This window comes from Poecilia latipinna, unplaced genomic scaffold (genome assembly GCF_001443285.1).
Source record: "Poecilia latipinna isolate Pla-1442-1.1 unplaced genomic scaffold, P_latipinna-1.0 Scaffold456, whole genome shotgun sequence".
In the NCBI taxonomy this organism is placed as follows: Eukaryota; Metazoa; Chordata; class Actinopteri; order Cyprinodontiformes; family Poeciliidae; genus Poecilia; species Poecilia latipinna.
In genome coordinates, this window is record NW_015113072.1 from 115,078 (window position 1) to 132,686 (window position 17,609).

Here is a 17,609-nt window from a genome sequence, read left to right on the forward strand (position 1 = left end):
TTTTTTTTTTTTAATTCCTTTTTATACAAAGGAACTCGGCTTTAAAGCTTCTCGGAGTTCATTCTCGGAGTCTTTTTCCTGCAGCGCAACGGAAAGATAATTCTCTTTATTTTGATTTAATTTTGGCAGCATGGAGCACAATGAACTGCACTTTGCTCCTGTCTCAGGCCAGCTCTGTGATCCATTATGGAAGGTGGAAACATTGTTTCCTATGATGAGTGTGGACCGTAAGTAGATTACCAGTGAGCTACTTATCAAATACAGAACGTTGTATGGATGAGTCACAAAATTTGAATAGCATAAACATAAAGCGTGTCTTTGCACCCGTGTGTAATCATCATTATAAATTATTCATAATTATTTAACCTGATTTGTATTATCGAAATAGCAAACATGTTTCCCTCTGACACAGAGACTTTCTATGATATTTTCGGGATATTTTGTCGTACTTCTTCTAATGAAAGTAGAAAATGTCCTTTGTCATTCTTATCCAGACCACGCGATCCGACGGCTGTGAAATGATCCCTCGCTGAAATCTTATGCCCCCATACCGAAGAAGCTCTGCTGCATTTTAATATTAGACTACAGAAGTTGTGCAACAGGGTTAAAGGTTTGTGTAAGTCACTGAAATTTGTTTCATAAGGAGAAAAAAAACAAACAAACAAGCAAAAAACATAACTCAGGTGTTTCAGAGAGTTCACTATCATCAGACATCACTCAGATATGAATATGAATTTCTGTTTGGACGTACGCAGCCATTTTGTCCAAACTTATCAAGCCACACGAAGACTCCCCTCCGTCAGAGAACATATAGGACAGACGGTGCTTTTACAACACGGCAGAGAATGACTCACAAGCGTTTTTGCAATAATTATACAACTTTGCACTTATTAAACCTGCCGGAGGGGAAGGGAGGGGGAGAGGGAGAGAGAGAGAGGAGGGCCATGAAGAAGATAAAAACTAACAATATGTAAGGTTTCTCCTTTACTGACTGCATAACTTTATGGCTTAATTGTGATACATGTAATGTTTTTGATTAGTGGTTATGAAAAGATTGGATTCAGAGCTTTATGTTTTAACAGCACGTCCCATTTCTTACAATTTACTGAACTGTGCTTTATCTAAAGGTACAAAGTGAGTAAGTGCACAAATAAGATTTAATTTATGAATAACAAAATGTTATGTTACAGAAAAAAAAAGTGTTATAGTTTCTATGAGTTGTACAAATATGAGCGTTTGCTTGTTTCAGGCTGACATACAGTGTGTAGGTTTAGGGTTTTGCTTGTGTAATTTGAGGGCGTCCATAAATGAAAAGCTTAAATTAAGAAGCAAATGTTCATCAGTGATAATCCCCCCCTCCCCCCTCCCAAACACAGTCAAAACAGTGATCAAAGCACTGAGAAATAACAAGGCCACAAGCACCAGCTGTTCAACTATTTTATTACATTTTCATGCTTCCCACCATGACATACAAAGGTCACATAACCAATAAAACGTGCTGATCCAGTACTGCTGAGATTAAGCTGTGTTAAACTACAGTAAGGAACATAAACCAATTAGTGTCACGAGATGTCAAAATAAATGAATAAATATCAGTCTAAAAAAAGACAGATTCTTCAACTTTTGACTCATTCTTATTACAAAAAAAGGAAGAGGACTTCTGTTAAAATCTAATGAGGGCATTTCAAGGGGGCTAAAAGCAGTTCTTATAGTTAAAAAAACAGTCTCTGAGTGTTCAAGTACACATAAGCAGTGAGGGTGAACACTGCACTGGTGAGCACATGCAGTTTTTTTATATCTAAAGAGATTTTTTTTTTTTTTTAATGTTACCCACACTAAAATGAAGTATTCTCCTTTGAACCTTTAGACCAGCGTTTCCCCATCCCTGGTCCTCAAGGCGTAATTGCTCTGCACGTTTCCCTGCTGCAGCACACCTGATTTCAATTGATGGCTGATCAGCAGGCTTTTACTGAACAGCAGCCATCTGAATCGGGTGTGTTAAAGCAGGGAAACGTCTGAGGACCAGGGTTGGGAAACGCTGCTTTAGAGTCAAGGCTGAAGAATAAAGATTTTTCTAGAAGCTCTTTGATTTAAAAAATCAGCCAAAACTCGAGTTTTGTGTGTGTGAAGTTTAAAATGAGAACTAATTTAGAACATCGTGTTTAGCCTGTTGTGTAAATGATATCTAACTCTGGGAGGAATGGCAAATGTTTTACTTCACAGCAGATCACAAAAACTGGGCCACTGCACATATTCAGTGACAACTTTAGGCTATTTTGAGGAATTGGGACAAGTCCCTTATAAGGACTTTATATATCAATGTACTGATTCTGTCCACTATTTGGACTCCTCAGAAATGGCTAATGGATAGAAGTTTGAAATTTGTGGACTCTTTCAATATCTAGTCAAATTAAAATGAGAAGATTATATTTACCAATGAGTGACTTTCCAATCAGATATTTTACAGTAAGCTGAAAATAACACAAAAATTAAAATAATTTATTATTTTAAAGTAAATATGTATCCAATGAATAGGTACAAGCAGTTATATGCAATATCAAAAAGTGTCTGTCTGTCTGTCTGTCTGTCTGTCTGTCTGTCTGTCTGTCTATCTATCTATCTATCTATCTATCTATCTATCTATCTATCTATCTATCTATCTATCTATCTATCTATCTATCTATCTATCTATCTACTTGTTTGATAGATGTGTTACATTAATGGGTAATATAAATCCACAATGTGCATTGTACTGTAAAATATTTGACTAAATTAAATTATTTAACAATATTTTATAAACTGACAAATAATACATTATAGAAGCATTTATTTATTTATCTAAAGCATAAATGTAATAGTTATTTAAACAAATATTAATTTGACATGTATTGAATTGTGGCACTTTTTGTACTCCATATATGGGTGACGACTGTTTTGGTAACTAGTTTCTGTGGTTTTGAAAACTTTCAGGGTTTTGATAAAAAAAATTAAAGCTATAACCACGATATGTCTTCAGCTTTTTCACAGCAAAACAAGAACTGACACTGTGCTTACATAAAACATTACATAAAACAATAAATCAAGCCCACAACCAGAACAACTGTGCCCCTAATTCAAGGGGCGAACTGCGTGACCCACAGCAAACACGACGCTTTCTCCTGGTTTTCCCAGAAGTGTCGTGCTGTAAAATCACGCGTGGAACCTCTCCACAACAAATAACTATCAACTTATTCTGCCAAACCCAAAAAACAAGCCATTCTCTGCTGTCAGCGAGAGGGTTATACAATATTATTAAGTTATATAAGTGAGCCACATAACGAGCCAATAGAAACTCTTTTCGCGCATCACGTGGTGTCTTGAGCCTGCTTCGGCGAATTGTATATGAAATCCAAAGCAGCTTTAGCAGCCGGACACAGTTAGCCAGCATATAAGATGTTCTCCTCGATGGAACCTTTGGTTTAACTCGTGTTTTTTCGGTTTTTCGCCGGGATTTATGATTACCGGAGTCGTTAACGGACAAGGATTTGGGAATATTGTGTCTGAAAGAGTTCGTTTGAGGAGTTCGGCGAGCGGTAAAGGAGCAGTCGGTGTTAGCTAATCTATGTTAGCTAAAGCTCACTGGCTGTCTTATATAAGCACAACAGGCTCGTAGATCTGTAGCTAATGTTTATTGAATTCAAACTGATTTTGTTCAGGTAACTTAATTATCGGACACGAGTTTGATATTCAACTATTAGTTTGTGCTCGTGACCAGGTGCTGAATAAGTTTTTCACTTCGGTTCAGCTGGAAGGATTTAGTATTGGTGTAACAAAACACCTCTGGGGCAATTTAATGCCCCTTACAAGTGCGACTTTTCTGTTTTTGTTCGTCTCCTTTTTTAGTAGTGGGTCGCATGATTGACATGGAGTGGTTAAAGAATGCAATTCCTGAGAAACCTTTGCCTGTACTCTAATTTATTGTTATATTTTTGGGGATTTTCTTTTTTTTATGTCGCATAGATTGGAAAAAGACTCAACCTTTCTCCAATGGCCGTCATTGCGGGGCAGCCAGAGAAGTGGTCTGTCTTAGGATCAAAACTTTTAAATGAACATTTTGGGAACAAAGTGAAATATAATAGTAGAGAACTTTGTCTGTTTTGGTCAGACCCACATTGAGCTCCTCGTTATATATATTTTTAAATCACTGTGAGGAGAGAAGATGGAGACGGGAGTTCTGCCTCAGCAGGGCGACCTGCTCCTCCACCCGCTCTCCAACCCTGGAGCCGCGGGGCTCTGCCCCGAAATGCTGGAGGTGGCCGAGGAGGCCAGCCGGGCTGGAGACTTCAACCTGGCCGTAGAGATCTACAGCTCCCAGCTCGCAGACCTCCAGCAGCCGGACCGGGGCTTGTGTCTGCGGAAGGGCGACACTCTCGCCCGCGCCGGGCGGATATCAGAAGCGCTGGAGGCGTACTGCATAGCGGCCAACCTGGGCACGCTGCGCCCGGAGGAGCTGCCCGTCCTGGTGGAAACCATCGCCCGGACTCTCCGCGGGAAAGAACTGGGTCTTCCCGTGATCCTAAACGGGCAGACTAAAAGCGGCAGCGGGCAGGACGGGGCTCATAACGACGGGGAATGCGAAGAAGATGAAGCCCTGGATTTGTTTTCCTGTCGCCTCTGCAAATGCCTGCTGCAAGAGCCCGCAACTTTGGAGTGCGGGCACACTTTCTGCAAGCGATGCGTGGAAGACGACGCCGTCAAAGATTGTATAAGCTGTAAACAGAAGCCGAGCAAAAGCGACCCGAAAGTTAACGTGGTTCTCAGCGGCCTGCTGGACAAACTGTTTGAAACTGAGAGCAGAGCCAGGAAAATGTGGATCGAGGGGGAAGTTTTGTGGAGTAAACAGAGCCTGGCGGACGCTTTGGAGCGGTACAATGCAGCAGTAGATTTAGGTAAGTATGGAACTTCTTTTTTTTTTTCTTTCGCTTGTATACATTGCAATAAAAGCTGAAGTGACCTACTTTTAGTGCAACTTCATCGTGTCAACGATAGTTGGCGCCCTTCTGCTGGTTCGTTATGTGACGCACTGTCCTTCGTTACCTAAGTAGCACGCGTCTCATAATGCTTATCAGGCCCTTATTCATACCATATCTTCTATTTTTAGAAGATAGGCTTTTTATTGAGGTACTGCATTGATGCCAGTTACTTAGTTATCCTACTTACCTTTTACAAAACGTCATTATACCACTTTTTATTTTGTCTTGTAGCAAATGTGACTTTTTTTTGGAGAGACAAAAGAAAAGTCATCCCCACTGCTCTCTTGTAGGGGTGTTTCACAAGCTGTGTTGGATAACAGAAAGCAGCTTTCATAACATGTAAATGCTGCACCTTCTTATTTAAATGAATTTACAAATATGTGGTGTATGCTGCTCAATTTTTAGCATTTTTTTTTTGTTTTAATAATTTGTAAAGCTGCTGAGCCAAAATGCAGAATGTTCTCCTATGTTCTGGCATTATATAAAGAGTGTCAGCACGCCTCAGTAACCACAGGCCCGGGCGGGGCTCACGTTGCACAATTTGAATAGCCAGAGAAAATCTGAGCTGAAACCCTCCCCACTTCTGGCCTATATATTTATATATTTACATGTTAAAATTATTGATTTTTTTTTTTCCAGCAGTTTTCCCACTTGGTGCCTGGAGTTGAAGCACAAAATGAATGTCTTCCAGCACTCTGTTGGCACCACTGTAGATATTTTCCTCTCCGTATCAATATTGATTCATGCCTTCTGTGTTGTGTAGACCTCTGGGTGACAGAAGGATGGAGTGCGTTCACAGTGTTGTCACTGCCAGCCTCCGTTTTCCCAATACAGACAGCAGGAGGCCTTCTGCTGTCTCGTATAACATGGGTGTAACTGTGCCATAAATAAAAATGCACCTCTTGCCTAAAGTATTCCTTTTATTTAGGCTATTTATGCCTCTTTAATAGAGACTATATGTAGTTAGGAAAGGAAATGGACTTGAGAGGTAGTAAAAGTAGTAGGAGTTGATCAGTGTGTGATTCTCACACTTTGATAACCCAAATAAAATTAGCAAAATTCTAAAAATATCAAAAGTGATCTCATTGTGTTTTTTTTGTTTTTTTTGTTTTTGTTTTAAGTGAAAGCTTTGATATGTTAAATAGATATATTGATACCAGCAGTTGGCTCATTTCTTGTATGTAAAGGAGAGACAATTAGGTGTATTATAAGCCTGGCGGGCCACCAGGCTTTTCTTGTGCCCTCACCAGGCTAAGCATGGCTTATTTATTTAATTTATTTATTAAGTCTTTTTAAAATGTTTGTATTTTTAAGACTTTATAGTTGGTATTAATCTTCAATCCTTTCAATAACACATGATTATCAAGTGATATTTTCAAATTGCCTGTCAACTTTAAACATTTTTAACTCAAAAACATGACAAGCTGCTGGATGAATGACTGACCTGGCACCCAACCACTGGACTTGGTGGGTAGAGAGAGTTCTTCTCTCTCTTCCCATTTCTTGTTTGGTAACTATCAATAAAGATCACTTTCGGCACAAAAACCTTAAAAAGAGATTGTGCAGAACAAGTTGGCTTTCGTACAGAGCACTGCGTTCCTACGTTGTTCTTTTTCAACCCTTCTGACCATGTTTACAGACCGTTGACATTTCCGTCGTCATGCTGCACTCGCTTCTCTTTGAATAATGCCTTTTAAACCTGTGACTGCCTCAGTGAGTCAGCTGCTTGTAGTCGAAGACATCGGACCTCTTGTAATAATAGACCTTCGAGGTGTAATTTTATCCCCAAACATCGTTAAGAAGCTTCAGATCTTCTCTTCACTCTAGATAGCATAAAAAAAAATGTGATTGTAATTTTATCCATAAAATGTGATGTTTGTGCAAACAGGAAATGGACTTCCCCCTGAACAAGGTGATAATGTAATGTACTCTGAATCATAGATAAGGATTTATCACTTAGAGGGTGGGAGCCATAAAAAGAATTTATGGCTTAAAAAAATAAATTGAATCCTTGTTCCTGATGCTAATAAAATTCTAGCTGTCTCAACACGGAGGTTTGTGTTTAGAAGCGTAGTCCATTGTGTCGTCGCCGCATTGTCATGTGGAGGTGTTGTGAGAACAGCCTACAAGCCGCTGCCATGTTAAGGAAACCTAAAACTGCCATACTATTAATAAAAAGGAATCGCACAATAGAACAACAAGCAAACCAAACTGAACTTGACATGTCGGCAAGATAAAGCTTGTGTTTTTACACCACCAACGTATGGCTGGACTCTGCTGATCTGTGCCATCTGATCATTGAACTTGACACTGGGTCACAATTGTAACGCGATGCGTTCCGCTCTGAGCAACTCTTGGCTGAATATCTAGGTTACACTAGAATCCATGATCTGCGTTTCCAGCGGCGGCCATCTTATGCTAGCCTCGGTTGTTGGAGAGTGATTGGCTGAAGCCTAAAATCGGAGCTATTTGAGAATCCCGGTGGCAGGGATGTAGATATTTTAGTTTGCATATCAATATTGACTAATTCCCTTCTGTCTGCTTTGGATGACAGAAGGAAGCGTTGTCACCTCAAGCCTCTGTTTTCCCCAGAACAGACAGCAGGAGGCCTTCTCACGTAGCACAGCTGGACCTGTGTCATAAATGCAAATACAGATCTTACCCAAGACTAGAAATTATTGTTTTATACTTCCTCTAATTGGTGAGATGCCAAAACGGGCTTTTTAACGTAGGCTGAGTTTCATAAAAAAAATAATTTCATCACTAAAACAATGTTGTACAATTATTTTTGGGAAGTTGTCACTATTTTGATTCCATTCAGTGGATGGTAACAACAGGATGTGTTCAACACTTTCCTGTTAATCTGATTTTTTTTATTTTTATGAAGAAAATAAATGCATTTTAGACGTGCCAACGTTTGACTCCATAATAAGTCTGCAAATCTCTAAATAAAAATTATAAATGGAACAAAATACACTACACTACACTTGGTTTCGCAGATAAAACCACTCACTAAAATTGTAATTCTAGAATCTAATTTAACATACTCTTCAGTATAAAATTATTCATAAGCCTCGTAAGATTTCGATTTTAAATAATTTTTTTTATTCAGCCTATAACTTTGTTGCAGATTTAATCTTCGGCTCCCTCCAAAAAGATTCGCAGAGTTTTGGCTAGGCTGTTCTAAAATACTATTAAAAGTATTTTGGAGTTTAACTGTACAATACAAAAATACTCTTACTTGTTTCCTTTGCTTTCTGATGCTAAATTAGATTAAACGCTTTCCTGTTAGGATGGCTAGAATTATTTATATTTGCTAAATGCAAGAGTCGTAAGAGTTTCCTTTTATTACCCTGTGGAAAGCCAGACGTATACTAGGATTATGATGCATTTAGATTATATTGGAAAGAATCTAAGAAAATGTGGTGGAAGGAGTCCTGTACCGACATGAAAGGCCGCTCACAGAGCAAAAGACTATTTGGCATTTGGCTATTACACTTCTGTTGTAGGGGTTTTGCTGCACGAGGGACTAGTGCGCTTCATATAATTAATGCGGAAAGTCCATTATGCGGAAATCTTGAAGCAACATCTGAAGACGTCAGATAGAAAGCTAAACGCTGACAAGGTTAGCTAATTGGCTACAAAATGACCAATACAAGGAAAACAAGTCGGCGGTTTTTAGAGGCCACCAAAGCTTTGACCTTTGTCCCAAATTCATTGGCAGAGGTAAAATAAGGTGTTTGACTGCAAGGCGGCCTCTAAGCCTGACTCACTCACACCAGTTGTGTTTGGGGGGAAAAAAAAAAAAAGGGCCAAAATTCCTGGAAATCATTGAGATGTTTGTCAAAGAACACCCAAAACATTGACACAAGTCACACAGTTCAAACTGGGGCAACTGAATGAATCCAACACTAAAGAGAAGTGTGAGCTTCTGACTTTGAAGGAAGCTTTTATGCGTGCTGGTACGTAGCCTCTCTGCTTTCAGCCGTGTAAAAGAGGAAGTACAGTCGGCACGTATCAATCAGACGTTGTTTGTTGTTCCAAAACGCGTGCAGCCACTTTTTATTTGGGACACGTGAATTCGTCCGTCTGCACGCGTCATAAACTAATTCAGCAGAGTCACTACAGGCCGAGCCAGTCATTCACCAGCTATTCTGGTTTTAGAAGTACCTGTCAGTCACAGGTAGTTAGCAACAGAAATGTTAAATCTTTTTGAATTCAGCTCTTAAAGTGGTACCATAATCTGTTTGATCCTACATAATATTAGGTTGATTTTATTCTATTTTTTTTTTTTTTTTTTTTTAAACCAGGGCGAATGTCATTTCCTTTGACTCAGATATTGTAATGGTCTGCACACAATGTCCCAAGCTGGTGACGCTCCACTTTGTTGCTTTATTGCCTCACTTGTCTGACCTAGAAAAAAAGGTTTATCCCATGGAAGACTGTCTGACATTGCTCTGTGGGTTTATTTTTTATTTTTATTTCTGTGTCTACAGCGCCCTCTTCAGGCAGACTGCTATGTCAACGAGCTGAACTGCACATGGAGATGAGGAACTTCAACCAGGCGGTGCAGGATGCCAACAGTCTGTGCAGGTTAAAACCGCTGTGGACAAAGGTGAGTTTCCGTTTTGTAATTAATGTAGATGACTCAGTTGGATGCATAAAGAGCTTTTTTTCCAGGTATGAAAGAGCAAAATTTGGAAAAATTTTAGTTTCTGACTTTGTTACGTTATTGTACACAGATTTTTAGATTATATTTATTTTAGCAAATTTGCTACTAGATCTATTTCAGTTTTTTTTTTTAAACTAGAGCCAATATTCCTCAGCTTTGGTTAACTTCTGTCAAATCTCAAATAACCATTATTTCAGTAATCGATTAATAATGTATAATTTATTTGTTTCATCTGTATATCTGGAACTTTAGATATTTCAAATTAATTCAGGTCAAACAGTTTTTATTTTTCAAATATATGCCTTAAATGGGTTTTCCTGTTTTAAGATGAAAGGAACAATTGCATGTCTAGCAGAGCGTTTGCTAACGGCTAGTTAGAAATCGCAGTAGATTTAGTGAAGTGAGGTCAGTCGGCCTTTGATTGTTTGAAATGATGAGTTCGGTGGGAATACCGTGTTGCAGTTGCTGAATTTTTCCTGTGCGTTTCAGGCTCACTGCCTTAAAGCCACGGCGCTGAGTAAAGCCGACCGGAACGACGAGGCCTTGCAGGAATACTTCCTGTGTCTGGCGCTGAAGCCGGACTGGACCAAAGTGAAGCTGGAGGCTCAGAAGGTCAGACAGACGACTCAATGGCAACAAAGCAGCTGGTCGCCGTTCGCCTCATCCCACGTAACCGATTGAGTCTCTCCGGTTTTGTCCGCAGGTGCTCAGCGCGGTGTTCTCCTCCGTGTTCGAGAACGAGGACATGCCCACTCCGCTGCACCCCCTGCAGGGCGGGCTGGCCACCCACCTGATCAAACCCCCCGCCCTGCTCCAGTCGCTGAGGCCGCTGACGCAGAAAACGGACTGCTCCTCACAGGTAAATGTGCACACAGTGCAGCAGCAGTCGACACGTTTCCGTTTCACCCCCTGCAGTTTCTTTTAAAATTCTGCACATTTATATCTCAGTTTGACACGAGGACCCTTAAACTCACTCTGCAGCTTCTCATTCTGTCTAATTTGCAGGATTCAGAGTTCAGCGTAGCAAAAAGCCCCCCCATGGACGGACCATCTTCCGAGCTTTCTCCAATGTCTCCCGCTAAGTCGGACCTGGCTGCAGAGGAAGGCAGCTCCAAAAGTCTGGCCAATGTTTTGGCTTCACTGCCAGCGCCCCACGGTGGCCTGAAAAGGAAGCACAGCGGTGATGGAGCCGCCGCGCCGTTCAACCCTCCGTCCAAGCTCTCCAAACCCGGTAGGAGAAAATCCCATAACAATCTGACAGAGGCCTGTCACCAATACAAGTTTTACTGAGTGATAAATGGTTATGTTTTGAGACCAGTTCCAAGTAATATATTGACAGTGACATAATGATGCAAGCAGGTGGTTTTAGATGTGTCATTTTGTACAGCTTGATCATCTCAATCTGTAAACAAGCCCCCCAAAAAACAGAGATACTGTTATGTTGGAGCGCCCTCTTGTGGTTTCTTACATGAACTGCATTCATTGGATTTTCAGATAAAACGTGCTGCATTTTAAATGTGCAGTAACGCGTTTCCTTTTGTCAGATCCAACAGCTTAAGCTTGAATGTAAATAAGTGGAGAAAACGCTTCACATTTTAGAGAACCAAGCAGGAGCAATGCTATGAAAAACTGTTGCACATGTATTATGATGCACTTCAACACCAGAGGACATGTTGTCTTTAAAAACTATTATTTTTGTTTTTCTCCAGATGATGTAAAGGCGTTTCAGACGGCTTCAGTTTGCGGAGGCAGAGTGGTTCCTGTTGATTTACTGGACAGTGGAGACCTGGAGTGCTCACTCTGCATGAGGTTAATACAGTTTACTTTTCATCACATGCTTCAAATTTAACAATAATATGCAAAGATTTTATAGCTTCAAACAGGCAAACAGAGTGGACAGTGTTGAAGGTTAACTGTTTGCTTTTCTTTTTTTATTCTTCAGATTGTTCTATGAGCCTGTGGCTACTCCCTGTGGTCACACCTTCTGCCTCAAATGTCTGGAGCGCTGTTTGGACCACAACCCCAACTGCCCTCTGTGCAAGGAGAATCTGTCTGAGGTACACAGCTGAGCTACGCTGCAGAGAGCTGAACGGAAAACTGGCATCAGCTACAGATACGGTTCTGTGCAGCTCGGGAAAATTCCACATCTTTCAGAACTAATTTCTCTTTTTGTTTTTTTACTTTTTGTTTTTTGTTTGTTTCTTTCTTTCCTCCTCCTTTTTATTTACTTTTTCATAGTTTTGCTTTTTCTTTGCTCTGTTCTTTGGTCATTTTTTCTTTTGCTCTTTCACTTTTTATTTCTTTCTCTTTTCTTTCTTTCAGTCTTTTGCTTTTTTTTGTTCTTTTTTGCCCTTTTTTCTCTTTTCTTCTTTCCATCTTTTTTCTTTTGACTTTTTTTGTTTTATATTTTTCGTTCTTCTTTCACTCTTGCTTATTTGTCATTCCTTTCCTCTTTTTTGTTTTTTCTTTTTTGTCTCCCTCTTCTCTCCTTTCTCTTTGTTTTATTTTTCTCGTTTTCTTCCTTCCTTCTCACTCACATCTCTAGTGAACCTCAGTATTTTGAGTTTGACATTCAGAATTCTGTAAAGACGTTCTTTCATAAAGCCTTTGCAGCCGTCCTGTCTAAGGGAATGAACTAAAGTAGTAACTCGTTCTCTGTATTTTGTTACAGTTTCTCGCTAGCAGACGTTACAAAAAGACCTTTCTGATGGAGGAAGTCCTACAGCGTTACCTTGGAGACGAACTGGCTGAACGGAAGAAAATCCATGAGGAAGAAATGAAGGAGCTGTCAAAGTTAGTTTCCCACAAATCACAAACACCTGAAAGCATCAAAGGGTTAATATATGTAGTTAATTCAATTTGAGAACAATAGTTTGAAGGAAAAAATGTTAAAGTTTAAAGATGATCATTCTTTGTCTTTGTGTTGGTATTGATCCAAGCATTGTATCCTGGCAACCAAAGCACACACTGGCTATCAGTTGCAAACTTTCCAATTAGTAAACAACATTCCTCCTTCCAGAAATTACAAAGAAAGAATATTAGCAACTCTTTTTCTTCATTTTCTTTTTCAAGCTACTTGAGCTCCCTAACAATAAACTTGCATAGTTGCCTATTCTTTGCAACTCTCTTTGGTTTTAAATGGAGCCTTTACAACATTTCTAAACCTTTTGGAACTACAAGAAAAAAAAAAAAAATCTGCATTCAGTGGTAATTATTTATACTGTGTGTGTTTTGCAGTTTGAACCAGGAAGTGCCCATCTTCGTGTGCACCATGGCCTTCCCCACCATCCCCTGCCCGCTTCACGTCTTTGAGCCGCGCTACCGCCTCATGATTCGCCGCTCCATGGAGACGGGCACCAAGCAGTTTGGCATGTGCATCGCCGACGAGCTCAAAGGCTTTGCCGACTACGGCTGCATGCTGGAGGTTGGTGACCAGAGCTTTTCCAGAAAAGTCCACCTTTAAAATCCCATTCATTTTTGCAGATTCTCCTCATACTTCACGCAACGCAGACCTGATTGGTTGGATTGTTTTGCAGGTGCGTGATGTCAAGTTCTTTCCCGACGGCCGCTCGGTGGTCGACACTATCGGAGTTTCGCGGTTCAAGGTCCTCAGCCACGGACAGAGAGACGGCTACAACACCGCTAAGATAGAGTACCTGGAGGACAGGAAGGTGAGCTCTGATCATTTCTGCAGTAATTCTGATCTCACACTTCAAAATTTCAATAGAATTTTTTTTTTGAGGTCAAGAAAACGCGCACTGTAGCCTTTTTAGATGATCGGTAGATCGGTTTATGTTTAAATGAATCCACTTTTTTATTTTTTAATCAGCAATTGTCCAAGTGATGTTTCTTCTGTTCTATATGAAATTAAAAACTGTCTTTATAATCAGGTTGAGGGGGAGGAGCTGGTGGAGCTCCTGAAGCTGCACGACTCCGTGTACGATCAGGCCAACAACTGGTTCACGTCGCTGAAGGACAACATGAAGAGTCAGATCCTCAGCCACTTTGGACATCTTCCCAGTAAAGATCTGGACCCACAGGTCAGCACAGCACTGGTTTTCAGTATCGAATCAGCCGATACTGAACCTCAATTATCGGTATCGGAAGCGAATCGGTGCGTCCCCGGTATTTACCAGTGTCTGTGTTTGGTTTTGTTCCCCTTGCAGGCGGTTCCTGAAGGCCCGGCCTGGTGCTGGTGGCTGCTCGCCGTCCTTCCGCTGGAGAACCGAGCCCAGCTCACCATCCTGGCCATGAACTCCCTCAAGGACCGCCTCATCGCCATCCGAAGGGTCCTCATCTTTGTCACCCGCAAGAGGCCGCGGTGATTCGGCCTCGTGTCGACCAGCTCGAGCGTCTATGCAGTTCAGAAGTCTGATTTCCCTTCACGCCTTCTTGACTCCACCCGTTTACGTTTCGGTTCGCTCCTTTTAGTCCCATGTCGGTCCACTCTGAGATGTTGATGAACATGTAGCCCTTCAGAGCACATCTCTCTGCTGATGGCATCAGGTCGGTTGAGGGGAAACAAAAGAAACTTGAGTCATCATCATCATCACATCGTTTTGTAAAGATGTGGCAGACTTTTTCATTGAAGGAACAACTTGCAGAAAGCAAAGTGGCATCAGGATGAATAACAACTCCCCTCCTGCCGCACACTAAGCAGTATTCACCAGAGAGGGAAGCAGGAGACGGTCCACTACAGAAATCTGCTGAAAAATTGTGCAAAAACATAAGATTTTTTTTTGCATAGCGACGTATATAATGAATGTACTGAACGTTTTCTTCCCTTTCCGTTTCTCCTCCCCCTCACCCCCTTTGCCTTACTAACTTTACCGAAATACGTTCGACAAATTTCCTTGTAGAAGAACTAGCAACTGCTGCCTCACTTTAAGTATTCCTGACCGAGCCAAAACCAGGCTAGGCGTTTGGTGTGTAGCTGAGGACGATGTCATGACGAGAGACGCACCGAGCCAAATTTTGTACCCAATTTCCACTTTTGGCAAAACTTCTTATACTATTTTTACAGACTCGGATACAGAACTAACAGCATTAAAAATACTTTTTTCTTGCCTTGCTATGTGAGCAGGAGGCAGCTTTACACTGTGTGTGAGTGTGAGGAAGAGAAAGTGTGTGCAGTTGCCTGGAAACAAGATTTCCAAAATGTATTCCAAATCCAGCCTGTTTCAAGCTGGAGGGTAAAAGCTCTGAACAATGAAACTATTGGTGCACCGATCATGATTTTGGCCGGTACCGATTTTTTAATTTTTTTTATTTTTAAATTTAACTGATGCTGTCAGGTGTTATGAGGTCACGATACGCCTTTCAATGCTCCAATTTTATTTTATTGAAAATTATTGAACCAAAGATGAGACTCTGTCATAGAATCTTAAATATTTTCTGACGTATTTGACTAAATTTAGTTTTTCTTTTTTTTTTTTACTTTACTGCTAACTACTTGAGACTTCTTCCCTCTGTGACGACGTCCACACCAAAGAGCGTTGACGGTAGCGCTACCTGGTATGTAGGGCTTTATGCAAGGTGCGTTCAGAGATCGGAAAAAAATAACAGATTTCTGAGTTTCCTGCCAGCCAGGAGCAATAAGATTAAAAAGAAATAATAAAAATCTACCAATTCGTTCGCCAGGCAATTTCTCGGTGCGTCTCTTATCATGGCAGCTGTCGTGGGCGAGGATGTGATCCAGCTCATGTTAAAGTACAAACTTTAGACTACAGCGTGCAAATGCGTGTTTTATCCTGGCTTGAACAGATTGAAGAACTTGCGCTGCGGTGAAGCGCACAAACTCTGGTTGCATTAACGGACAGACTGATAGAAACTCATCCAGATGTTGCCGATGTGGCACGTTGTGTCCTATTGTAGCAGACCGCCGGGACAAAACAGACGTAGGTTTAGGTTGTAAGTGTACTCTTCTGTTTGTGTCTCTCTGCTCTGCCTGTAGCTGGGTGTCGGTGTGTATAATTTGGGTGAATTGTATGTATATCAATGTAATTCAGAGGCCTTTTTAATGTATTCAAGGAACAACTTCATTGTCTTCTTTCTCTTTTACTGTTTGTAATATTACCTTGCACACAATAATAATGCAATTCCCACCCCACGGGGGTTTCCGTATAAACAATAAGACTTATTTATATTTAAGCAACCTTGAAAACTGTTTTTTTTTATTTATAATTTTAATTTTTTGCTTCTTCAGACATTTGCTGTGAACAAAAAATAAATAAAAGTCACCATTATGGCCCAATTACTACCTTAGTTTTTATCTTATGTGTAAGTCTAAGATGCATCTTTTTTTTTTGTTTTTTTAAATTGAAGAAGCAGAGATTATTCCTTTTTTTCAGTCATGCAATTTACACAGCCTCTTACACATTGATGAAAGCAACAACAATAAAAGCATAAAGATTCAGTTCAAAGTAAAGCTGCAGAGATCTTTTTGCGAAACACATCAGCACCTTAATTTTAACTGATTTTGTAAACTTTCACTCGCCAGCAAAAGCCCGTATATATGCAGAATGGGGTCCAAGTTGAATTTGCGTGGATCAACACGTCCAAACATCCCGCTGGGGATGTTTTAATTGAGTTTGCGTGACATTTTGATAAATGGTACCATGTGGACATATTCATCATGAGCCAGTTGTATTTGCACGCACAAGGAATACTATTGGGGTTTGTGCCTACAGTCTGAAACTCTTCCACTCATAAGAAATTAGCAGTAACATATTTACTCGTAAATTGGGGGAAACAAGAAGGTTCCTGGCTTACGTAAGCAATACGGTGTTAAATTTGCAGACTGGTGGGGTTTTAAATAAGAAACTTTAGAAACTGCAATATACCTATCAAGTGGCATGTGCTAAGGCTGATCCAGCTCGCGAGGTAGTTGCATTATTAGTGTGCATTATTTCTCTATGTTATTCTGTTCAAGAAGTTTGAGTCTCCTGCGGTTTTCACAGCGTGCTGTGATTCTCTAGTATATTTGTAAAGGGAGCTCTTGTACCTATTTTTTATTGCAAATAAAAGAAACTCCATCAAATCCTGTGTTTGTCTTTTGGATGTTAGCTCCTGAAAAGCAGACGAACAATTTCAGAAAGTATTATAGGAATATTATTTCTGGATCAAATTCTCCTGAGATTATCTGGTAAATGAGTGCTGACCTAATCCGTACCGCGACTCTGTTGCTAGGTGACCTTTAGACTTTTACTTCCGCTACTCTTGTTCCGGTCTTCCACGCAAGAGGGCAGTGTTTGCTAACTGGTGGCACGACTTGAGTGGACGGTGAGTACTTTAGAGCCTGAGCACTGGTCAATGCTGTTATTAGAAAAAAAAAAACAACACTTTTTACTATATTCAAAAATAAATTAAATGTTCTAAATTTAGAAAAAGTTAAAAAGCGTTGAAGCTAACTTTCAAATGCTAACGTTAAATGTTGTTCCTGACTGAGCCAGCTAACATTAGCTGTGTGTGAGTTTATAGGTTTAGAGCACACTCTGTAATTAAGACGTCTGTCCAGCCTGAAATCCTAAACATATTCCAACTAATGATAGCACATAAAAGCAGCAAGCTGCACACAGTGTCTTTATGCTACAACCATTTCAAGGACCTCACCCAAACAAGTAGCAAAATAATTTTTTATTGTCTTCATACACAATCCATTAACTTCTGTCGGGCAAGATACTTGATTTTGACAACAAAACTGGTCAAAATTCCTCCACAGATGTTTGATTGTTGTAGTTGATTTTTTTATCCGATAAAGATAAACATCGTCATTTAAAAACTGCTTTTTGCGTGTTGTATGTGACTAATATTCAAAATGGTTTGATGTTCTGTAAAACCTAAGTGTGAAAAACATGCAAAAAATGAAAAGAAAACATATTTTCACTCCAGTATAGATTTATCAAAGTGAAAAGGGATGAATACAA

The 17,609-nt window shown here is 40.2% G+C and overlaps 1 protein-coding gene across 1 annotated transcript; it reads left to right on the forward strand.

The window, feature by feature from the left end:
• Positions 1–3,364: 3,364 nt before the first annotated feature.
• On the forward strand, positions 3,365–16,718 carry lonrf2 (LON peptidase N-terminal domain and ring finger 2). Its single transcript, XM_015038883.1, has 12 exons — positions 3,365–4,928; positions 9,509–9,627; positions 10,174–10,296; positions 10,388–10,543; positions 10,690–10,915; positions 11,394–11,493; positions 11,627–11,741; positions 12,356–12,477; positions 12,922–13,108; positions 13,221–13,355; positions 13,575–13,724; positions 13,851–16,718. Exons 1-12 carry the CDS (start codon positions 4,199–4,201, stop codon positions 14,007–14,009), a joined length of 2,322 nt encoding a protein of 773 aa, XP_014894369.1. The 5' UTR covers positions 3,365–4,198; the 3' UTR covers positions 14,010–16,718.
• Positions 16,719–17,609: the final 891 nt, after the last annotated feature.